This window comes from Brachyistius frenatus, unplaced genomic scaffold (assembly GCF_029030835.1).
Source record: "Brachyistius frenatus isolate BFR_SWC_R1_liver_20210118 unplaced genomic scaffold, ASM2903083v1 Contig_113, whole genome shotgun sequence".
Classification (NCBI taxonomy): domain Eukaryota; kingdom Metazoa; phylum Chordata; class Actinopteri; family Embiotocidae; genus Brachyistius; species Brachyistius frenatus.
Genome location: NW_027210712.1, coordinates 654,966 through 680,000, shown reverse-complemented (window position 1 = coordinate 680,000; position 25,035 = coordinate 654,966). Strand labels below are relative to the sequence as shown.

At 43.5% G+C, this 25,035-nt stretch overlaps 1 protein-coding gene across 1 annotated transcript in view; it reads right to left on the bottom strand.

The window, feature by feature from the left end:
* Window positions 1-25,035, bottom strand: part of cdh11 (cadherin 11, type 2, OB-cadherin (osteoblast)) — an 85,629-nt gene that overhangs the window by 7,931 nt on the left and 52,663 nt on the right. The window contains exons 3-11 of the mRNA XM_069712881.1: window positions 18,523-18,942; window positions 17,412-17,551; window positions 16,450-16,744; window positions 13,932-14,051; window positions 11,924-12,091; window positions 6,022-6,209; window positions 970-1,083; window positions 742-881; window positions 57-193 (exon numbers count right to left, since the gene is read on the bottom strand). Of these exons, the coding sequence (XP_069568982.1) occupies window positions 57-193; window positions 742-881; window positions 970-1,083; window positions 6,022-6,209; window positions 11,924-12,091; window positions 13,932-14,051; window positions 16,450-16,744; window positions 17,412-17,551; window positions 18,523-18,673 (1,453 nt within the window). The 5' untranslated portion in view covers window positions 18,674-18,942. The remainder of the gene's footprint in view (window positions 1-56; window positions 194-741; window positions 882-969; window positions 1,084-6,021; window positions 6,210-11,923; window positions 12,092-13,931; window positions 14,052-16,449; window positions 16,745-17,411; window positions 17,552-18,522; window positions 18,943-25,035) is intronic.

Below are 25,035 nucleotides of genomic sequence, written 5' to 3'. Positions count from 1 at the left end.
AGATTCAGTCCCAGCTCTCTTCCTAGATTTGTGTGCGTGTGCGTGTGCACACGTACCGATCTCTGTGGCTGACACGGATATGTTATGCCAGGCCTGGGCTTCTCTGTCCAGCGGTCTCGTCGTGGTAATCATGCCGTCTTCCGAGTTGACGCTGAAGAACTGCTCCACGTCCGTGTACCGAGGGATCATGTACCTGAACGGAAAATACGAGCAGACATACAATAATGGCCGTTACACACAAATTAGGACGATAAGAATTGTTCAAACTTAGATCTACTTCAGTGTGCATCATAGTTCATGTTTACTGTAGCTTAGCTGTGTGTTCGTATATTCTCTGTACATGGTAAAAAAGAAGCACGCAAAAAAAGAAAAAGAAGTCTAGCCTGTTAGAAATAAACTATGTCGACAGACTCTGAGATTCTTTTTATTGTTGATTTTTAGCAGAAGTGACTGCTTATGCGTTAATCCTATTCTGCATCCCCATTTTTCGTTGCAAACTTCTTAATATGTAATCTGTGTTTCTGCATGAAAAAAATTGCCGTGGAAAGCCAAGTTTCTTTGAGTCATATTGTTTGTTCAGTGTGGGAGAAGGAACATTATTTAAAAGTGCTTTTTTTTGTGTGTTGATGTTGTTGTTTTGGCAATGTTCCATAAGAATTTGACGGTAGTGTAAAAATTCAAATCCTCCCACTGCTGCAAGGTCTGTCTTACTGTGTGTGTGTGTGTTTTTGTTTGTGTTACCTGACGGGGTTGTTGGCAACGTCCGTGTCCTTGGCATGAACTCGCCCCACCAGGGTGCCTTGAGGTGCGTTCTCCTCGACCTCAAAAGTGTAACTGGGAGCTACGAAAACAGGAGGCTCATCTGCGTCCTCCACCGATATCTGCGCACAAACACGCACAGCTGTCACAGCGCTGCTCTGATTTGGTGCCTCGTCCAACACACACCAATGTATTTCTTGTCTCGTTTACCTTTATCATGGCCTCGTCCTTATACGGCCCCCAGGCGAGGAACTGAGGGTCAATGTAAGGGTTGGATCCCTCCACCTTCAGATTGTACGACCGTTTCGTCTCAAAGTCCACGGGCTGTGAGGGGGAGCGAGACGGACCATTTAATCAGTTCATTTCAAAACCTAATACCAAATATTTGCAGCAAACAGACATATTCAAGTGGTATTTTGGTCTTATTGTGGTGCAATGATATGTGAATTCTGAGGAAAATGCTCTGTAATATCCACTGCAGGAACTTTTCTTGTGCTCTCTGAAAATGCATGAATGACCAGTGCGGTGCTGTACTCTTGTCCTCTGCTAGGGGGAGCTGTTGCTACACGAATGAAGAGACTTACATTATCACTTGTATTGTTACACACCATCAAAAACCAGGAGTAAGCCAAATACCGACTAATTTTCAGATGGTTTGTTATTGCATGATATAGCATGATATGATATGATTATTTTTGGGGAGATGAATGAGTCATTTGGTTGTTTCTGTCCTGGGTGTTTTCATCACGAGATGAAAACACCACTCATCTGTTTTTTTTTTTTTAATGAGGCCGGGACGAGGTTTGGGAGTTTGGGATACCGCACGATAAAAAGGGGGGATAAAAGGCTGCTTTTTAGTCACCTTGTCTGCCGACAAGTTATTTACTCCTTTATCTGCTACACATGTAAATATTTTAAATCCCCCAAGCATGGATTTTCAATATCACAGGTAGGTCAGTGTAAAAAAAAACAACAAAACAAGAAAGAAACGGAGATGCAATTCACTCCTATTGAACTGAGCTTCAAATTCACTTACTCTGGGAGAAAAGCCCATTGACTTGTAACAGCCTTGATATTGAATTGATTCGAGTGTGTGCTTTGAGGTATCCTATTCAATGCCAAACACACACATTTTCCTCACACGTCGCATTTCCATTCAGTCATGAAAAAAAAAAGAAAAACCCCTAACACAGCAATTATAAAGCAATGACCCTCAGCAGAACAGAGTCCGCCTGCATCTACGAGTTCTCCTCTTGTCTACCGACTCCTTTTTTTCTGTTGTACCGAGCTTATACTACTGCAGGGAGTTTAGCTTTAAGTCAACAAATGTGTTGGCAGTCGTTGTATAAAAACTATAACACCCAAGAGGTGCTCTCTGCTATGATTATGAAGACGTGCCGCGCTGCCAGCAGCTCTCTCGGCTGCGACTGACTTCATCCGCGGCCCCGCCGTCGGAGACCTAATCATTGTAAACAACGCTCTTTGGGGCGTCATTGCTGCATTAGAAACCCAGATAATAACGACTTTTCCACCGCTGTTTTTTTTTTCTTTTTTTTTTTCCAAGTTGGTGCGGGGACTTTGAAGTGGCAAAGTCCCAGGAGCAAGTTTTGATCTTTTCATTTTGAAGGGCGACCATCACTTAATGAAATCTCAGAGGGAGAAGAAGAGGCCTCATAACCCAGAGTGAAGTGTGAAAAGAAGAGTGGAGCGGCTACAGATTCATGACTTTGACAAACCCGATGGGCCACAAAGTCTACTAATACCAAATATTATGGACGGCAACTGCTGATTGACATGATTATCCTTTACTATGCAGTATTTCCTCGAAGCAGCCTTTTTTTGGGGGGGGGGGGGGCTTTATTTGCTAACGTTAGCATCCTTACTACTTTACAGGTAAGGTGTATTTAAAAATTTCCGATCCGATTCGAGGATTATCGCACTGAAAGAATAAAGTCCACAGTGCTGTCTTTGATCCAACGCGGAGGCCGGTAGGTACAACCGATTGCTCCATTCGGCTGCGGCAGCATCCGACTCTGCGCTGTCGGTGCAGGTGTTTTAAGGCGATGATGACAGGTAGTAGTAGAATAGATGTGACCCAGTTCTTTCACACACTCATTTACTCTCCCTTCTCACAGTCTGCAGATCCACGCTCGCCCTCTTGTGTAATCAGCGTGAGATAATAATAATATTCACAATAATGCCCCCTCCTCCTCCCCGTTGCTCTCTGTAACACACACACACACACACACACACACACACACACACACACACACACACACACACACACACACACACACACACACACACACACACACACACACACACACACACACACACACACACACAGCTCCTTAATATTCTGTGGACTGCTTTTCGTCAGGACACAGTTGAAAGAGAATAGCTGATTAAAGCTGATCCCCGTGTGTGTGTGTGTGTGTGTGTGTGTGTGTGTGTGTGTGTGTGTGTGTGTGTGTGTGTGTGTGTGTGTGTGTGTGTGTGTGTGTGTGTGTGTGTGTTTGTGAGGAGGGGAGTGAGAGAATGGAGATTAGTGAAGGCTACTCTCGATGCTGATTTGAAAATGTGTTGAGGTGCGAGGCGGCTGCACGTGTGCTCTTGCGAATGCGTGGCTTTTAATTTTTTTGCCTGGCACTGCCTTCGGGGGGCAAAAGGTTTTTGATTTCCCCCGAGAAGCATCAGGTCCCAATAATCTTTCTCTCTCTCTCTCTCTCTCTCTCTCACACACACACACACACACACACACTCACTCACTCGAGCGGTACATACACTCGCACGCGAGTCGACACGCCATCATCAGATTGAGAGGAGCCACGAGTGGGTTCGTGAGGTGTGAGCGTCTCTCGGTGTGTGTGCTCACACACTCTTTAAATCAGCTTCAGGCTTATTAAGCTGTTATTCCAAGACACTCGGGGATCTCTGACAAAAGCACTCGCACCAGTCACTTGGGTTTGCACACACAAACACACACACTCAGCATTAAACTAAAATTTCCTTCACAGTGTGAAAATTAACCACCAAATAGTTTCCATTCATTTAAACTGAATTATTGACAATCGATCAATTTCTTCATTCCGATGATTGAAAGGTTATAATTCAGCTGTCATCTGCTTTATAAAGTATTATTAAAATAATTGTGGCTTCATTTTGCTGTTCTTGTGTGTGTGTGTGTGTGTGTGTGTGTGTGTGTGTGTGTGTGTGTGTGTGTGTGTGTGTGTGTGTGTGTGTGTACGCGAGGTCACTGGTCTTTTATACTTCTTGCTACGTTGATTTGAGCTTAAATATGTTCATAAACGCATTCCTATGCAAAAACAAGAATTCACATTTCAACTCTTCCAATGTGCTTTGTTTTACTGTTTTACCAGCCAATTCCCACCTGAGACCTCCTCTCGCTGCAGGACTCCCCCCTCCCCTCCCCTTCCCTCCCTCCCACCACCCCCCCATGCCATCGCATATCATCTAACCACATAATTCTCACACTTGAACGTCAAGTCGTTCGCCGGATGTGGATTTGGTTTGGAAATTAAGATGCTCTACAAAAGGTCTTCTTTTAATATCTCAGATAAACATTGAAAGGAGAGATTTAATTTTTAGGGTGTAAATTTCATCCTTATTTTCCCGCACACGTTGATAAACATAAATATGTTTTAACTGAGAGACTCCGGAGGTCAGATGCCCCGCCAGGGAAGAGTAGGATACCACAGCTCACTGGGAGATTCAGCTCGTAATCCTGACCTGCAGATACAACTCTCTCTCTCTCTCTGTGTGTGTGTGTGTGTGTGTGTGTGTGTGCGTGTGCGTGTGCGTGTGCGCGCGCGTGCAAGAGAGAGTGTTTTTGTGCATCTGACAGCTCTGTGTGTGTTCGTGATGGAGGGACTGACTGTGTGTCTTTGAGAGAGTAAAAGACTGGTTGTGTGCGTGCATTATAGAGACGGAGAAAGAAAGAGCAAGAGTGAGAGAAAGTAATTGTGTGTGCTGAGCTGGATCACCGACAGCTACAGTTGTGTGTGTGTGTGTGTGTGTGTGTGTGTGTGTGTGTGTGTGTGTGTGTGTGTGTGTGTGTGTGTGTGTGTGGGTTACAGTCACAGTGCAGAAGATGAGCTCTGTGGCCTTGGGAAGCATGAAAGTTAATGCACTCTTGCTCACACATTCAACCATGGAGCCTTGGTGTTCATATCAAACACAATGAGAAGCCTTGCGGGTCGTTGTCGGGAGGTGAGAGGGGGAGGGGGGAGAGGAGACAGGGCAGCAACTCGCCCTCGTTACAGCTCCATATTTCTTTCTCTTTTTTTTTTTTTTATTGTTCTTCCCCCTTTTACACATTTTATTAACACACAAATATGGACACTGACTGGAGTCTGGGGTTGTCTGAGGTTAACAGTGAAATGCTTTGTCTACAGGAAAAGCGGCGTCTCAACCACATTTCTGCGTTGGCAAATTGAAAAAGTGGGCGATGACGCAGGCATAGTTTCCGTAAGAGCTCCCTGTCGAAAGCAGCAGCCGCCGACGATCGGTCCAACTTCGTCTTCGCCGGAGAAGTCCTACAACTAATTAAAGGTTTTGTGTTCTGACTTATGATCAGAGCGGCAGCAATACCAACACCAACGTGTCTCCGCAGTTTGCTTCCTCCCTCTGTGGAGCTCGTGGTTATCGTTGGATGTCGGCTATTAGCTAATCATTAATCGAGCCTTTCCCGCCAGCTCGGCTGTGATCAGTAATTTTTTAACAAATGTGCTCGTACTGACAAACCCTCCCTCCCCCCGAGAGTCGTCACCCCCACATCTACAGCTCCACTTCGCAGAGCTTCATAATGAGTTTCATCTCACTGCCGAGCCCGTCTAGACCGCAACTTTTGGTTCTCTCTTGCGGAAAAGTTTCCGACTGCAGCTGGCGGCTGTCTGCAAGTTAAAAAGCTCCCCCCCAAAAAAACCCGTAGCAGAACACTGGACAGCTAAAGACCCAAATATTTCAATTCAGAGGTTCAATAACTCTTGAGAAATGTTATTGACTGAGAGCAGTTGAGTGGGAGTCGATGGAGCCGGAGATTTTGTTGGAGCCGACCTCTAGTGGCACTCGGTGGTATTGCACCTTAAGGCACTTCCTGCGTCTCATTTTTCAGACCGGGAAGCTTTGTCCATTTTTATATGCAGTCTGTGATAGACACTTCCTTAACTGTTTCCTAGCAGGTTTGAGATGCCGTGAGTCAGTGTTGTGTTTCTATTGCGTCCCCCCTCTTTCGTTTCTTACCTTCTTGAGTTTAATGACAGCCTCTCTGGTCTCGGAGTCGGTGCTCAGCTCGAACATGCTCATCCCGTCTCCGTCTATCAGGCGGTAGTTCACCAGCCCGTTGTCTCCGAGGTCGGGGTCTTTAGCCTTCAGACGACCCACTTCCTCTCCTGGCACTTTATCTTCCAACACAGACATGGGATACACACCTGGGAGAGGGGAAAAAAAAAAAAAAAAAAAAATGAAAGGCAGGAACATGTTTAACTTGGCTTTGGTTGGTGATGTTGATGTCGACTCGCGGTTCACAGGTTGCTTTGGTGTTCAACTCTCTTTTAGAAGTCTTTAGAGGTTTCCTGGCCGGCTGCCACTGTGTTTACTATCTGAGGCAGGGTCAGTTTTGGAGGGCAGAGAGGGATTAACGTGAACTATACCATCTGTTTCTTATGGCCCAGAGGATATTAATATCCCCTACAGTGTCAGGTGTGTGTGTGTGTGTGTGTGGGTGTGAAAGAGTAGACACCTGGTTTTCAGAATGAGAGCAGTAGGACCATATGTCTCTTCTCTCTTATCCTTTTTTCCTCTCTCTCATTTCTCATGTGGTTTTTTTCCGTCTCTCCTCTCAGTCCGCCGCCAACCAATCATCCCCATTTTTCATTTCGCCTCAGCTCATTTTATCATAAAATTCTCTTTTGCCGTGCTCCAAAGGACATACTTCCTGTAGTGCACTAATAAATAGTGCTCGTACACAAAGGGACGTAATGCAGGAAAAAATTTTTTTACAGGGTAGCAGCTTTCGTTTTTTTTTTTTACCCAGAAATTAAGTGCATGAGAAGTTTTTTTGTGCCCGCTGTTTAACGCACTCATTAAACACACGGATTCTTCTGTCCAGCAGCAGTACAGTGAAAAATACGTTTTGTGTGGTGTTCAGGAACACCTGCAGCTTCCTCAAACGCCTTCATTTAAAAAAAAAAAAAAAAAACCAACATTTTTGTCGTCGCTGGCCCCGCCCCCTTCGTCTGCGTGGCCAAGATGGCGACCGTTTAGGGTGGAAAGTGTTAGGCCTTTCACTGGTCTTGTTTTTGGACCGTGTTGAGTGCATCATCCTGGTACTTGCAGCGAACTGCATGTTTCTGTGAACGCGCTTAATGCTCTCAAAAATAGTGACTCTCAAAAGTACGTCATTTGGAACGAAGCATTTTCTGTCTTCCTGTTTCTTTTCTTTGTCCAAATCTCCCTCTGATGTTTTCCCTCCTTCCCCCGATCCCTCCTTTCCCTCCCTCCTTACGTTTCGATTCGGGCAGAGAGAGGCGCGGAGTCGACCCATGGTTTTTACGGGGCTGTACACCATTAGCATGTTTATCCTGCTCGTCCAGGTGTGGCAATCCTGTGAATCATGAAATTCGTTCGGTCGCCTGGCTTCCAAAATTCAAAAAGGGGAGAGGAGAGTGATTTCGCAGGACTTGATCCATCCGGCCCAAATCCCCTCCTATCACCTTCCAGCCCTTTACTTTTTTTTTTTTTTTTCCTTCACCACATCTCCATCGATCTTCGCCAATTTTTCCCCTCTCCGTCTTCCCCTCTCCGTCTTCCCCTCTCCGTCTCCGCCTTTTTAAAACTCTCCTTCTGCCAACATCTCTGCCTCCTTCTTCATCTCCTGTTTGTCTCTCCCCTTTTTCATCCTCCCAAATCTCTTCATTCATCCTCGCCTCACCTTCTCCCCCCCCCCCCCTCCCTCGTCGCCCTACTTCTCTCATGCCCGTCCCCACTCTCCTCCCCCTCTTCCCCCTCCTCCCCCTCCTCTGTCCCATCACCAGCTAAATGCTCATTTCATCCTTGCCCCTCCTTGGCCCTTTTCCTGCCTCTTTTTCTTTTCTTTTCTTTTTTTTTTTTGCTCCCGTCTTTCTATTCTTGCTTTCCCTAAGTAGCTTAACTTCAATGGCTCCTGGCAGCTGAGTTAAACATTGTATGACAGAACACACAGGGCAGCTTGGCATACCTGTCCCCGGGCTAAAACCGAAGCGTAGCACGGGCAGGAAACCAGTATGTTACATTCAAAGACCACCGGGGAGGAAAACGTGAGTTCGTCACGGCAAAAAAGTCAAGCCACTGTTTGTTTTTGCTAATTTTGCAAGTTGCTTTGCATGAGAAAGTGAAGTCATGCGTTGCTTTCATTCCTCCTACTGTTTATATTTCTCTCAGATGTCCGATTGTGAAAGAAGCTCATAAAAACAGGCAGCGTTTATATATAAACACCAATGAACAGCCTCATGTAATGACTCCGATCTCTTAGATCAGTAATTTAACAGTCATGCCTTGTAGTACTTTATCATTTCTGACTCCTGCTTGTAACTTTGATGTGTCATTACACAGACTATATTTCATCAAATGTATTGGTGATTCCGATTTAATTGAAGAGTTGTTTATTCAAAGAGTTGATATGTGTCTGTGGTGTGTTTTAAATATGCTGTGGTGGGCGTGGACTTCTGCTCTGAGTTTGACTTTGCGGTTTGCGGCACTAAACGGATTATTGACGACATTATAACTCGAACAAAAACAAGCCTGAAGAAACACAGAGAGCTGCTTCTCGTTGAAGAAAAAAGGGAACCGAGTTTGCTTTTGGTGGCGTTCGGCTTCAGAGTTTGTCGCATGCTTTGATATTTGGATTTATGATATGATGGCAGTAATTTTTGGGACACTTGTAGTCCAACACTGGTCTGTTTACACCACATTCTGTGATTGCATTGGCAGACATGCAGTTGGCGTGCACAGCCACAGCCGCGCACACACACACACACACACACACGCACGCACGCACACACACACACACGCACGCACGCACGCACGCACGCACACACATACCATGCAGGTGCCAAAAGTATAATACCGATGTCAGCATGGACCACTTGACCAAAAATGTTGCTGTTCTAATGATATTATTATTAAGATTCTCTTGAACTTTAAAAAGCATGAATTATATTCTTTCTACAGCAGCTCCTTTCCATTTACTCCAAAAAGAGGTATGAAGATGAAGAATTTTCTCTTTGTTTTAATGTTCTTTGCACCATCTCGTTCATTTTAAACCAATTTTCCACACATTACGACTTTTATTTTCTGCCTAAACCAGTGAGGAAAAACTTTTAATTTGGACTTCATTTCAAAATCAAAGTCGTGTCTGAGATTTATTTATTTATTTTTTTTTAAATCGATAGAGTCTGGTTTGCTTTGAGGAATAGACAGTTCCATAATCCCGCTCCTAGAAGTCAGCGAAGGTTGATGATGGAAACGATGTGCAAATAGAAGCCTGTAGATATCAACCGAAGGATCTTTCACCGCTTCAAACGTCTTTTTTTTAAATTATTATCTGCTTTTGATCTCCATTGTCGGTGTTTAAACAAGAACGAGAGACAGAGAGAGAGAGAGAGAGAGAGAGAGAGAGAGAGAGAGAGAGAGAGAGAGAGAGAGAGAGAGAGAGAGAGAGAGAGAGAGAGAGAGCGAGCGCCGCGGCTGACGTGTATTAACAGTATTTAACCAAACCATCTCTGTCATGTCAGCCTAATGAAAAGTGAAGTCGGAGGGAGAGTTAGAGAACAATCACTGCTGTTTGCCTTTCGCTCCTCTTGCTCCTACACTCCCTGTCTGTGCCGTGATGGATTTTCGGGGCGGGCGAACGGAAAGATGCTCGATAATGAGGTGAAAAGGGAGAGAATTAACGGGACAAGAAAGTCAGTGAGAAATGGAGGGAGACGGAGAGATCACAACACAGCAGCTTGAATCTGAACTGAGAAGCACGCTGGGGGTTTAACGCTGACACGTATGGTTTGTTTCTCTTTGTTTTTATTTTTGTCTTTTCTCCGGCTCTGTTTTTCTTTTTCTAGACTCATTTCACTTTTTATTTTATTTTGTCCCTTTCTTTTCTCTCCCTCACGCTGCCCAACTACTAAATAAGTAATCACTGTCCTCATTCACACCATCTGGAGGATTTTTCTTGCAGGTGGTTGTACTTCTACTTTTTTTTTTTTCTTTCTCTCGAACAAGGGTAACCGCATCGACAACATATTGCCATGATGTGTAATATCTCGCGCCACAGATGCAAACTGCCAGCGAGGTTGCGAGAAGCCACTTTGTGAACACTTAGGACTGATAATGGCTGGTCATAAAAGCATACTTTATGTCTTGTCATCTTTTTTTTTTTTAAGATGTTTTATGCGCACTTTGGATACAGAAACAGACGGGGTGGCCTGAAGTTACAGAGACGATCTTTACTACCTCGTTACAACAACCATATTTCTTCTTATTTGTATTAGTAAAACAGACCAAGAAATACTTCTGGTTCTGATCATCTGGTGCAAGTTTGTTAAATAGTTAATAAATCACCTTATTGGTGAGGTCACTGGTTTAAAAGGTCGAAAGGTTATCAGAGGTTATGAAGTGATGCTTGGAAAAAAAAATGCAGCCATTCACGGGACCCTTTGCTTTGAATTTCGCCACCAAATTTGACAATTTAGTCTCAGATCGACTTTGTTCTTAACATGTTTCAACTTTGTGTTTTGATTTCATATGAAAGGACATGTGGTGCAATCAAAAAGATCTGTATGGAAACTTCGAAATGTACCGAGCGTGCCTGCTGAAAACAACCTGCTGGAGGACAAATGGCCTCAACATGTTGTCTGTTCGTCGTGGCCTTACAGGAGTCAGATTGTATCTTTGCATCGAATGGAAACGCTGTCGGCTTGTTTCGACTCCAGGAGCCGGACTGATGCTTCTGACGTTCTCTTTTCTTCCCTCTCTGCATCTCGCCGTTTTGTACTTCCGCTTCTGCTCGTGTCGCTCTCCTTTCTCGCCTATTCAGCTTCTCCACAGGCTAAATCCTGATCCCTCATCTCGTCTGTTCCCCTCCCCCTCCCACCTCACCCACCCTCCTTCTTCTCTCCATCCATTCCTGCAGCGACTCTGCTGAATCTCTGCCAGGAGTCCCTCTGCTCAGACTTACAGGAGGGGAGGGAGGGAGAGAGGGAGGAAGGAAGGGAGGAACAAAAAAAACAACAACAAAAAACAGTTGCAGAAAGACTCCCTAAATGGGAAAGACTGGGTGAAAAAGGGAGAAAGACGCAGATTCTTGGGCTTTTGATTGAATGTAAGAAATACAGAGCTTCAAATCACCGCTGAGGTTCAGGCTGCTGCTGTTTCTATCAGGCAAACCAGGAAAGTTGAGTCTTTGCTTTGTAGATTTAGAACGGACACGTGAAGCGATTTCCCAACCACCTTCTGCCTTTTGAAAAAGGTCGATGTCAACAAAAAACATTAACTGGAAGGAAGCGTCCATAAAAAAAACAACCGAATAATAGGGAACAGAAACAGACAGACATTGTTTGTTTGCTTGACGACCCAATTAGAAAACTACCATCTGTTTATTTGATGGGTATCTTTGTCACAGTTGGTAATATCAGTATAGTAAACAGAAGAAAAACCAGAGTGCCTATAAAACCAAATGTTATTACCATCAAATCTTCAGATCTTAATGAATTCAGACTTAATACTTTATATCACTCCAACAATCAGTCAGTCAACGAATGTCTGAGGGAAATTTCTCGTCCACATACAAACACGCACACACGCCGAAGCTCAGGAAAGAACCTTTCATAATTGATTTCCCAATTCATCTTTCTTGCCTCCTTCGGTGACTTCACTGGTTTCTATATTTTGCAAACGAGTGGTGTTTTTTCTGGCGTGCGCGCATATAGCACAGACCGACCGACGCACGTCGATGTGTGCCGACACACCTGCAGATGAACGTGACGGGAAGTCCAGACAGACTGCGATGACACTTTGACACCTCTTAAACAGAGATTTCCCACCAGAGGACAGTAACACGTGTTCATACATTAGGCACTGCGGATGAATACGCCGTGGGGTGAGTACTCACTCTGCGGGAACTTTGGAGGGTTGTCGTTGACGTCCGTGAGGGTGATTTTAACCTCGGTGGTGCCCGACAGCCCGCCCATGTGACCGCCCATGTCTTTGGCCTGGATGACGACGTCGTACTCCTGGCGGGCCTCGCGGTCCATGTTGGGCAAGGCCGTACGAATTATACCTGCACGGACAGATTTGTAGCATTAATTTAATGTTCGGATTCCAGATTACTTGAGGCTCATTGATTTTTATGGCTTTTGAAATATTACAAGTTCAGTAGTTCAAAAAGCCGTTCAGGTAAAGTCCACGTTTGCATCAGTACGCGTGAACTGTTTTTAACATTTAACATGTTTTTGTGCATAAGTAGGGTGGTACACACTATGCACCGGCGTTTTATATGATTATATATTTGAATTATGTATTGAAAAAATGTTATTTTCGGAATTTAAAGTAGTATAAAAAAAAAAAAAGTCCCTCTCAAAAATCAAAATCAGTTGCCAAGCAATTTACTCTTCTAAGAGCAGGAACTGACATTTATTCTGAAGCTATCTAATTTTTTTGGGGGGGGAAACACATCATCACTCATCATTCAAATAACTAAAGAACTGTAGTAGAACATCTGTGAAGTCTCACTTTTATCTATTTCAAGCCCCAGTAATCTTTTCTGTTTAATTCATCAGCCGGCACCCTCTCTCGCTCTCTCTCTCTCTCCATCTCTCTCGTCCTTTTCTGCACATTTCTCGCTGCAGTGTCGGGGAGGCTCTCTGCTGTCATATTATGCCGTGTGTGTGTGTGTGTGTGTGTGTGTGTGTGTGTGTGTGTGTGTGTGTGTGTGTGTGTGTGTGTGTGTGTGTGTGTGTGTGTGTGTGTGTGTGTGTGTGTGTGTGTGTGTGTGTGTGTGACAGCATGAAAAGCTGATAATCTCCAAACCAATTAGAAATGTGAGCTGTGGATTTGAGCCAGTCAAATACCCAACACTGGTTTTGATTAGCCAGATTTACTCTGCCCAAATCACTCCCGCTCTCCGTGCCCTCGCCACTCTCTTTCCACAAACTCGCTCTTTAAACCAATTTTTTCCCCCCGCCCCTAACCTCTCGCTTTCAGCTCTTCCTCTCCATCTCCTGACCTAACATGGTCCCTCTGTCTGCCCCCGACCTCTCTCTCTCTCTCTCTCTCTCTCTCTCTCTCCTTACATCCAATTTCTCCTCATAATGCGAACCCAAATATTAGGCCTGGGCTCAGCAGGGACCTGAGCTGTATGTCCTCTGGGGACCTGTTTTTAACAGTAGTGGCTTCTTTTCCTCACCAATTTCAGTTGAAAGGATGTGCTGTTACAGGATCCCCGCAGCACTGAGTTCTAAGCTTTTTACATTGACAGTGGTAGAAGATGAAAATAGTGCAAAAAGAAATGGTTTTTTTTTTTTCTTGGAAGGGGGGAGGGAGTTTTTGGCCCTGGCAACGAGTAGTTTCCACACAGCAGTAAAGTCTGGTAGTCTGCAATTTCAGGATACAAAAAAACCAAGGCTAAATCCTTGTATTATTTAATTATGACTGTAAAACACAACTTAAATGGCAAAAACGATCTCACTGTTACGTCTTTGTTGGAGCTGCAAAAGTAGCTGAATCTGTTGGAGGCAGAAAAGATGGCAAATAATAAGACATCAGCTGTGAGTATTAATTCTCTTTATTGTATTGATCTGGCAATTTCGCCCACCCCTGCTTGAGTTACTATCTGTTGGTGAATCCAAAGAAACACTTTATAGGAAAGCCAAAGCACAATTGTTTTTTAATTCATTTTTTTTGCTTGGGTTTAATTGAGACTATTGTTTTTTCTATTTTATTTATTGTTTGTTGTTCTTGTTTTTATGGCATTTTTAAGTTTCTTTGGGATACAGAAGTGTCTTCAGATTTAGCAGCGATGATTAGTAGTTCCTAGTCTTGTAAACTTGTGTGTGTGTTTGGTTGTGTTGTGGATGATGATGATGATGATGACGATGACGATGACAGTGATAGTTCCTCACCCGTCTGAGGCTCCACAGAAAAGTAGGGTTGTCCTTGCAGGATGCTGTACACCAGTCGGGCACTGTTGCCATAGGTGGGGTCATCGGCATCTGTAGCCGTCACCTGCATCACTGACGTGCCTACGGGACAGACACACAGACGCGACAGAGATGTCAGGAGGAAGATAACTCTACCTCGGCGATTCGGTTCAAGAAGGCTTCGACAAAACAAGCTCGTCACGAAAGCGAGTGCCGCTTCACCTGCCGGCAACCAAGCTGGATGGGAAATGGAAAGCACACTCCCATCTCTCAGACACGCTGCTGCTGAACTTCCCCCTCTGAGAGCCTGGTCTCCACTATTATTTCTCTACATTTCATCAGTCTTCTGGAGAAAAAAAAATCCTGTCTCCAATTTTGGTGATCTTCATGTTTTAAATTAAACATTATACTCCCTCCAAAGAGATGACAGAGTTCAACAACCCCCGTGGATTTATGGACCTTTTCAAAACCCATTGGATAATCTGAAAAACTCATGGTTGTTGAGTTCAGGACATGACAGTTTATCTTAGCCCTCCCCAAAATAAACTGTCAATTGGGAGATATGGTGTTTCTAACCCAACAGCATCTACTTCCAGTAAATCTTGTTTAACTGAACTTGACACAGTTAAGCTGAGCAAGTAAATTACATTTGCAGAAGTGTGAAATATGTTCTATTTGCATAATTGTTGAAATGTCCTTTTTCGGATGTGACACAACTCATAAAACTAACTTTAACATTCACTATATTACTTTTTTTACATTTTATATTTGGTGCCAGATCTGTTCTGCAACCGCCAACCTGCTCTGCCTGCTAGAGAAATGTGGTGTAAGCAGTAATTTAGACCCGTGTCATCACCACATACAGGTAAAGAAATCAATAGCTGCATTCACACCACCTGCAGGCAACGAATGTTACGGCCGAAGTTCTATTTATAACAGGTCTTTTTTGAGGAGGGTATCTTATTCGGTCTTCCGCTTTATTCTCAGCCATCCAGTAATTCCTAAAAAAAAAAGATGGTTATAGAAAGGTATCAAATCAAAGTGTTTCATCTTGTGAATTGAAATTCTCCCACCACCATCTTCACGTCAAGATTTTGTGCCCATTGACCTCCTTCCTGAACATATTTATACGACTTTTCAGACAATTGACTCGCAGACAATGAAAGACTGAACGCTGTCAATCCAAGTTGTTACTTATTGAAAGTTTGAAGCCTCCTTGGGCTCCTGCATCTGACTTTCTCTTCTTCTTTTCAAAGATCAATCTGGTTAAAAACTCCTGTTTTGTGTAATACTATAATATTAACCAGGAGGACAGTCTGTGAAGACCCGCAGTGAGACTCGGCTGTGTGCATGAACTTTCCAGTTTCCTGCGTTTAACTTTTATTTGAACAAAAGTGTGCTTTCTTTCAGTTCCACATACGCTATTTGAATATATCCATTTCCAGTTGCAGCCATTTGAGCACCACCATTGTACCGAGCATAAAATCCACTGGTTATAACTGAAAACTCAATGTGGCCCTGAGTTTACCTGAAAAAAAAACAACGGTGTGTATTTCAAAGAGACCTTTTTCTAACTCTGTACTTCACGAGGGAACATGGACCTCAGTTAGTCAAAACACAGCTTTTCTTTCGTCCTCGCCAGACGTCCGTATTCAGGTTTTAGCTTATTAAGCGGATTGGGTGGAAAAACAGCTCAAACAAAAAGTCATTCAGAAGTTCCTGTCTTTGGAAGTCCTGTCCATTCAGCGAGGGGGGGATTTCTCTGCCTTTCACGGTTGGAGGCAGCACCACTGCCAGTGTGGTTTATTTCAGGTCGGCCCTGAAGGGTTGAAGGCTCTCCAAGACCACATCACATTTGGAGAAGCAGATCTATCAAGACCAGAGGGTCTATGTAAGGAGACTCTAAGGAGAAGATAGGACCTCTTGCCTGTGCCAACCTAATACTAAATATTTCCTCACCTGCTAATGGTTGAGCCCATTTATTTTTTTCCTGTTAGGAACATATAATAAAAAATAAATACAAAAATGAGAAACGGCTTTTTCAGGAACTGAATGTGTCGGCTTTCAGTTCCCTATCACACTTCCTGTGTTCACATTTCAGTGATTATTAATAATGTATGAAAAGGGCTGTTTAGGAGACAAACAACACTGGTGATGAACTCCATTAGCGACTACATTAACACATGTCAATCAATGTAAAACAGAGAGCTTTTGTCTGCTAAAAAAACAACAACTGCAATTTGATTGACTTTTCTGAATTATTGTTGTTATCAAATTATAAGTGGGAAAGAAAACAAATCTGTAGGTCATGTTCATTGACATATCTTTGCTTTTGTAGGCTTTTGTGATAAGAACATGTAAAAAGAGAAATTTGGTGAGAAGAAATTGTCTTTCTTCTCACCACCCTTGGTCTTCTTACCAATCTTAACTAAGCCCCTCCCCCTTTCCTTGGCCTATTCGCACCAAACTAAGCTTCCCCTCCTTTTCTTCCGCTACTCACCAACATTGGACATCTCAGGCACCCTGGCGTAGTACGGCCCCTGCAGAAACTCGGGAGGGTTGTCGTTGATGTCCTGAACTTTCACGATGAACTCCGACGGAGGCTCCAGAGGTTTGTTGGTGTCTCTGTCCACGGCCTGCGCCGTTAGCGTGTACTGGGCCTGCTCCTCGCGGTCCAGCGTTTTTGTGGCGTGGATGTTTCCCGTCTTGTCGTCGATAACAAAGATCGTTCCCGCACCTTCGCCGGACAGGATGTACTTGATGTACCCGGTGCCCGAGTCTACGTCTGAGTGGAGCTTGGAGAGAGGGGAGACACAACATAGAGTTAAATGCACAGATAGGATCCCACATCTGGATTTCAGATTTTTGTCGATATTAAAGAGGAAAAAGAGACGGAGTCGTGGTTATACAACGAGGCAGGTACTTTTGGCCTCGGTAAGGTTTCTGTTTCTCAAGTAGACAAACAAAATGAGGCTGAAAGGCTGAAATGGACAAACCAGACATGATCTGTGTTTTGACAGGCAAACACTAATAAGTAAGAGATTTAAAATACTGTCATAAAATAAAAAGAGGGATGTTCAACATTCAATTAAACTCTTGTTCTTCCTTTACGGCCCCTAGACTATGAAATATGACGCATTGTAAACATCATTTGTTGTTTGCTATGAAAGCCGCTGCTCAGCTTGAGTGATGGTGTTGTTGTGGAGGAGCACCACCAATCATCTTCACCCTTGGAACATGAACATGACCTCTTTCCTTTTTTTTAATTTTTATTCTTTTATTTTTTTTTCCATCTCGGCTTGATAAATGCGAAGAGCGCATTTAAATCCTGTCGGAGTTTTGCCGTCACCTCTCCTGCCCTCGCCGTGGAGGCCGAGGTGGCCTTTCATTAAAACGGTTATTCCGGTACTAATACCGCTCGGAAGAGAAGAAGTCGTCAGAGGGATTGTTTTATTAACTCACCCTGCCCACCAGAACCGGGTCGGGTCCGGTGTACTCCTCAATGACGAAGAACTGATTCCAGACCCATCCTCGTTTGGACCTGTGGAGTACCTGTCCTTCCTTCCCCGCTCTCTGTCTGTGTCTATGCAGCGACAAGTGACCTAGAAACAGATGAATTAAACACCAAACCATTACTTTAAACCAACAATATATATTTAGCAAATTAAATATAAATTACGTTGTTAACAAATTCCACTCGGAAGCACATTTATTGTGGTCTGCAATCCAATTTTTTTTTTTTTTTGCTTAGAAGCCAAATGAAAAGCCACATTTTTTTTTCTTCTCCACTCAGTGTTGAATTAATTAATTATTACCACAACTACAGTTCATTTTCTGAGATCTTTTTTTTCAGTTGACTGAACTTAAAAGTGGGTGGGAGGCCGGGATCTCACAAACAGGCCTATTTTTTTGAATTATGGGTCACTGATTGAAATCCCAGCTCAGGAAACATAGGCGGTTTGTTTGAACAACGCACGCTGCAACCAGTCGTTTTTAAAAATTTTTTTTTAATTTTTTTACGTGGATCTTAGGAAGCATTTAAGCTCTTGTTTGTTGCAGTGCAGCTGCTCGGTGGCTAACGGGAGCTAAACTGTGGTGGCAGAGGGCAGCGGCCATGTTTGAACGTGTGCAACTGAAGGGTGCTGGATGGAAGTAAATCCTAAAGGTGAAACAGAACGATGTGAATCGGGGTGGAAATGTGCTAAAGACGTCGTTAGAGTGAGAGGTCTCGTTGACAAGACATTTTTAAATGGAAATGGAAAAGAACAGTTACGTTTGTTTAAGTCAATAGTTGTTTAACAGCGTGCATAATAACATACAGTATCTTGTATAGTAGTTTTAAAAAACAAAAATAAATAGATAAATGAATAAATAAAAAAAATGGAGAAAAGGGAAAATCGTCAATTTTTGAACCTACAAACACGATGAAAGAGACGTAGCACGGAAGGCTGTCTTTGCAGATCATTTTTTTTTAGCATCACAATTACAGTTTATGCTTGTAAATATGAACCGACCATAAGTTGTAAAATGTTTAAGCCCAATGATGAAGAGAAATCTTGCTGCTTCGTCGTACCTGGATGTCTGTGTCTGTGGCCCCTTTGGTCCAACGAAGCGTTTCCTTTCCGGGTCCCTAATGCGACGCTACAGAGCGCTGAAACTCCCAACAGCACCAGGAAGGCCCTCAGCGGCCCGAAGCCCTGCCGCTTCACCGCCAGCGTCGCCATCTCGCCCAACCCGAGCTACCGTTCGCTTCGCTCCGCCCCCAAACGTTGCGGTTCCTCTCAGTGGAGCGCCGCTCCCACTGAGCCGGTATCCTGTTTTTTTCTAACGAAATGTTGTTGATGATCTTCCTAGTTCATGAGCTGAGACGGCTCCGGTTGCTGCAGATCCTCATCACCGACGTTACGGCCCTTCTTCACCGTGATTTTGTGTCTTCTTCTTCTTCTTCTATCACGCAGTTTGTTTACCTCTTTTTCACTTCGAGTCAAAGAGCCTGGAAGAGAGAGCAGAAAAGAAAGCAGCTCGGTCAGTGACATAAAAATGATTAAAAAAAAACTAAATTTGTACGCAATTTAATCAAACTTTTACTTTAATGAGTTGGAGATCCGACTGCTTAAGTGGTTTGTTGTTTTAACTTCGACGTCGTACTAATCGCACTGACAGTGTTGTCTGTAAACCCATTAGCTTTAATTCAATTAGACGCACACTTCATTAATCGTGGGAGGGAACGCCAGGTTACTGCGTCGCTCTGTTTACAGCTTCTTTTAAATGCGTTGAAATTAATGTCTTCAAACAAAAAGTGTTTAAAGGTACGTTCGGTATATTCGTCAGAGCCCTGCCTGACTCGTCACGGCAGGTGATGAGTCAGCGTCTTTGTCTCTGCAGTGAATTTATCAGCAGCAGTGAGACAAAATTTGATCTGTACAAAAACCTAATGTGTCCATCAACCGCTGAGAAGCAAAAAAAACCAAAAAAAAACCCGCTTGCTCATTGCAAGAAACTCTAGATGAATGTCAATGAAAGGCCTTAAGTGCAATTTTAATGAAAAGTCCTGGCATATGAGCATGTTGTAAAATCAATTTAATGAGAGCAACGGAGGAATGAATCAAATTTGGACACGATCTGGGGAATAGAGGACTGAAGGGGGGAATCGGGCCTCCACGGGGAGGTCATAAGTTTAGCTCTGCTACGTTCCTAAAAATCTGATTTAGCTATTTCAACACAGGCGTGCTTGTTTCCTGTTGCCAACGTTTAGCCCCCAAAATCCCAAGTTGTCACTTACAGGCCCATGTTAGTTTGTTTTTTTTCTAATTTGCGACTGTCATGATTGTATAATGGTTAAGTTTACATTAAAAGTGTGTGATCTTGGTAGATAAGATGTAGGTAGTCTGACACTTTGTATTTCCAGCAATCAAACTGGAACCTTCCTCCTGAAACTTGGTGCAGAAGTAGAACAGCGTCTCTACTTTCACCTATTCTGCCGTGCAAGAACAATAAATAGAGTTTGCAGCCTGTTAGGAAAATGTAAACAAAGGTCATTTGAAGCTGTTTGAACAGTTGATTAGTGGGTTTTTTTTTTCTGTTGGCTGAAGTTTTATTCTTCTGCTGTTTTCTTTGTTAGTAGTCCATGCAGTGTGGCTGCAGACATTGGGAGAGAACATAATCTGTAATAAAAAAAAAAGTCTTTGGGAAGGTTCAACTTTGGAAACAAGTGCACCTAATTATTTTCTTTGCAGTTTTATGACGTGACTCTGGGATTATTTTTCTTTTTTCTCTTTTTATTACCTCATTCTTCTTATTTTCTCTCGTCTTCTATACTCTGTTCTTCTTTCTTTGCTTTGACTGTGTGCGTGTGCGTGTGTGTGTGTGTGTGTGTGTGTGTATATGTATGTAAGTGTTTAATATTCATAAGATCAGCAGGTGAGACAATTCCCCTTAAGGCTCATTGGCTTTTGTTGACCACATGACCAGCCAACCAGGAAGTGTTGACAGTTCATCTTCATACCGGCTCATCATCTGGCTAATTATCCTCGAGTCCTCCGGATTGATGCTCATACTGTATCTGTTCCTGGGTGTGTGTGTGTGTGTGTGTGTGTGTGTGTGTGTGTGTGTGTGTGTGTGTGTGTGTGTGTGTGTGTGTGTGTGTGTGTGTGCCTGTGCCTGTCTGTCATTCATTTACATAAAGCCTCCAAGCTGCCTCTTCGCCACAGCCACAGTAAAATGGCCGCTTGACGCCACCCTACTGTATCTGGGACTAAACTGAAATTACCTCGAGGAAAAAAAAAGAAGAAGCAAGGGTTGAAGAGGAACCACTGGCAAATGGGATCAGCGAAGACCGAAGCCTGGGGGACATAAACCGTGCGAGGACAATCTTGTTTAAGTTGTATATTTTTATCCCCAAAACTGTACACAGTTAATTTCTCGAAAGTGTAATTTTTCTGCGTCAAGTTTGAGTTGAGGATTTTAAGAATTGCCTGACAATTTATAATAATAAGAAAAAACAAGCAAAAATTCAGGAATATCTATTTTCGGAAGTCGTCACTTGAAAGTGAAAATATTTTTTTTGAAATTGAGCCGAGAATGAGCTAAAACTTCAAAGGTGTCTTAAAAAAAACAAAAACACCAACAACGACGCTGAAAGACAGTTATAAACTCTGGTGTGCACTTGTTGTGCGAGTAGCTGACACCTGCTACACCGAATCTATTTACAGGCTCTCAAACTGTCATTTGTGTGTCAAATTAAGTGTCAGCTTTATTTAACAAGTAAGAATAAAGCGAGTCCAAAATAAATTTGCTTTCCCCTGTATCCTGATTCCCCGCTACAGGTCTTCGGTTATTTGTCTGAAAAACCTGTCGGATACGTGTCAAGTTAGGTACGTTTAAAAAAACACAACAACAACCAAAACAGTACTGATAAGATAGATTGATCGCAGAGTGACGGCTCAGAAGTGAAGTGAATGATGCTGACGAAGAAATGACCCCGCTGACGAATTAAAAACGAAGCAGCTTGGAAAGTTATTTCCTCTCGCACGGCAACTAAAAACGCAACAATTTTCTGAGCTTTCGGTTTCTTTTTCCATACATTTGGACGGCTGACGCTTTAATGCTCTGGAAGCCGCCTTCGACGATGACCGCACGAACACGGATATCTCCCTGATTAGCAGGTTTAACCAATGAAACTGGAATATGAACGACAACCAGGACAGTTTAAAAACCAGAGGAAGAGCTGGTTATCAATAATAAAAGAAGCTGTGCTGGCAGAGAAGCCTTTGATAAACACGATGCGAAACAGAAAGGAGCTTTAATGAGAAAAGGAAGAAATGCTTCTGTTGTGAAGGGAAACATGACATATCCGAGAATAAAATGCGCCAGCAGAATATCACACACCTCGCCTCCACATGCTAAAACTACTCGACTCGGTACGACTCTTTGTTGGGAAATGCAACGACCTGCGGGCATGAAGCACATTATTATTATTTGTATTTCCTGAAGCAACAAGAGATGCAAAACAATCCTGTTGTTTTATTTTGTGCTTAATGAGCGTTTAAAAACCCCGATTGCAAAGTAAAATGTCAACCTGAGAGACGCACAGTTTGATGCGTGTTAAAACGACGACGAGAAGATCGACTCTGCTTAAAAAAATAAATTAAAAAAAGAACCAAAATAATTACAAATCTTTAATAATAGTAAAGCGCTCTTATTATTGGATGTTTTATGGATGTTACTCCGGTTCCAAATCCACGATTCTCCGTTTACAATAATAACACACACACACACACACACAGAGAGAGAGAGAGAGAGAGAGAGAGAGAGAGAGAGAGAGGGAAAAATGCAGCACAGAAACAAGTCAGTGATAATGACTCCCCAGGGCGAGCGTGCCTTTTGGCCAGACCACTTCCTCTGTCTGAATACATGACTCAGGAGTCACATTAGAATACTGAACCGTGTGTGTGTGTGTGTGTGTGTGTGTGTGTGTGTGTGTGTGTGTGTGTGTGTGTGTGTGTGTGTGTGTGTGTGTGTGTGTGTGTGTGTGTGTGTGTGTGTGTGCACCATTCCCTTGGGTTCAGAGTGATGCTGTGAATCTGAGTCAAGTGTTTGAGTAGACTGCTGTGATTCATTGGCTAACATGAGAGGATGGCTAAGACACACACTGTGTGTGTGTGTGTGTGTGTGTGTGTGTGTGTGTGTGTGTGTGTGTGTGTGTGTGTGTGTGTGTGTGTGTGTGTGTGTGTGTGTGTGTGTGTGTGTGTGTGTGTGTGTGTGTGTGTGTGTGTGTGTGTGTGTGTGTGTCACACAGAGGTCAAAGCAGTCAGGTAAAGAAGAATCAGTACGACGTGCCCCGCTGGCCGGCAACGCTGTAACTAACTCGACATTCACACCACGTTTTGTGTGCATCCGATCACGAACAGCCTTCTGCCACGAGAGAGTGTCTGAAAATATGTTTCTCTCCACGCACGACGGTTTGAATGTCGCTGTGATCGCGCATGTGAATGTGAATGTGAGACCTGGCGTTCCACTAAAAAGCGCAGAGGTGAATTTCCACGTTGTCTTCTCGGTGTGGATTAAAATGACAAGTTGCACAAACTCAACAAGTCAAGTCGAGGACGTTTTCGGATGTTGAGTGTTTGAAACTGGAACCAGTTCTTTAATCTTCGTCCTTTTTTGCGTTCCTCTACTTTGAACTGAAGTTCATCACAATATCGAGCTGACGACGATTAGCTGCCTGTCGTTCGGGTTGTTTTTAAGTCGTAAATAGATGCTAAAAGCTTTTTCTGTTTTTGGTTTGCTCTCCTGCTTCTACCCATCATCCTGTATCTAACGATGTTCTCTCTTTAGCCAGATTGACTTTAAGGCCGGAGACATACTTGCTTTAAACTACGCGTTTGCACGCATGGGATTTAAAAGCTGGAGTTCAGCCCTTTTGTTTTAATCGTTGTTGGTCTCCATGCGGGAGATTGTCCTCCGTTACTCCGTGAAACAACGAGGACAGGCCGTCTTGTTCGCCCTGGTTTCTCCCGCTGCCTCCGTCTCCGCGTCCCTCTCCGCACGTCTCCGTCTGTCGGTGTCTTTTCTCTGGACCGTGCTTTTCATTTCGGTCTCTCCTCGGTGAGCCAAAACCTCCGACGGCAGCCATTAAAATAACATTGAAAAAATGTCTGGCAAGTATAAAGAGAAAAGAAAAAAGAAAAAAAACAGACTTGACCCCACTTTTTTTTTTTTCTCTCTCTGCTCAAACTTTCCCTCTCCTCTCCTCTCTAGGGGTCAGTAGTAATAAAGGTGATTCATTCATGTATGAATGTGATATATATCCCTGTCTGCCTTGGCACACGGTGTGTGTAATCGTGTATGCAGCGGAGTGTGTGTGTGTGTGTGTGTGTGTGTGTGTGTGTGTGTGTGTGTGTGTGTGTGTGTGTGTGTGTGTGTGTGTGTGTGTGTGTGTGTCTTGTCTCTTCTTTCTTTCTCCTCTCCGTCTCCACATATTGCCTGTGTTTCAGGGAGGTGCAGCCAAACAATGGTCTCACTGTACCTTGTGTGAACAACGTGTACAAAAGGAGTAACGCATATAAAAAGGACAAAAGAGACGAGGGTACATTTGTTGTAATTTCACCTCACGCTCCGTCTTTCCTTTTCACACAGGGCGAGGTCTTTCAGATATGGACCTGGTTTGATGTGAAGTCTCTCAGAACCCACATATACAGTAAATAATAGACACTCCAGTTTAAATGATTAACTCATTTGTCAGGTGTTGTAACGCGCCAGTGGCGTGTCACATCATATCGTTCAGGACGACACCGGCAACGTGATGAAGAAACAAATCGTCTGTATAATATTTGCGATAATCCAATGCAATTCATCCAGCACGCATTCTGCAGGTTTTCAGCTCGGTTTAAGAAATTGATTGACTGCACACGCGAAGCAGAGGTCGAGTTGAACTGTTCGACTCATTGTGTTACGGTAACTGAAATAAGAAGCCCGAGATTCAGATGCTCTGACACGAACCAAGATGGTGGAACGGCGGAGCACCGTGGGGGGTCGGATGCTTGAATTTATGAGGCAATCAATTAAAGCTGATAGATTGAACAAGTAATAGATTTTAAATATAGGAAACTGATTAGTTTTTGATTTTACTGCTTCTAGATGAGCATTTTTTTTTTTCACCCCTCTTTTCTGATTGGACAGTCAACGGTGACTTTTTGCGTGATTGACAGGAGTAGCAGCGTGACACTACCTCCCCTCATCGTCACTACATCCAGATGTTACGGGGCCTCTCTTTTCTGATCTGAAAGTGAATGCAGTCAAGAGTTTACAGTAAATTAACCAGCAACCAGGCTTTTTAAGATGTTGCCTGAGGAGACACATTCAAGGACACCGCAAACACACAACTCGGGCCGTTTCCGGGGCCAAAAAACTGTAAGCACCAAACCCCTCTCTAACCCTGAACACTATTCGAACCAGATGTGATATCTTTTTTTTTTTCTCCCATGTTTATGCCGAGATGAGAAAGGGGGTCATGGGAGGTTTAAAATGCGATTTTCTGTTACTGTAAAAATCCACTCCTACTCTCCAAAACAAATCCCCAAGCTAC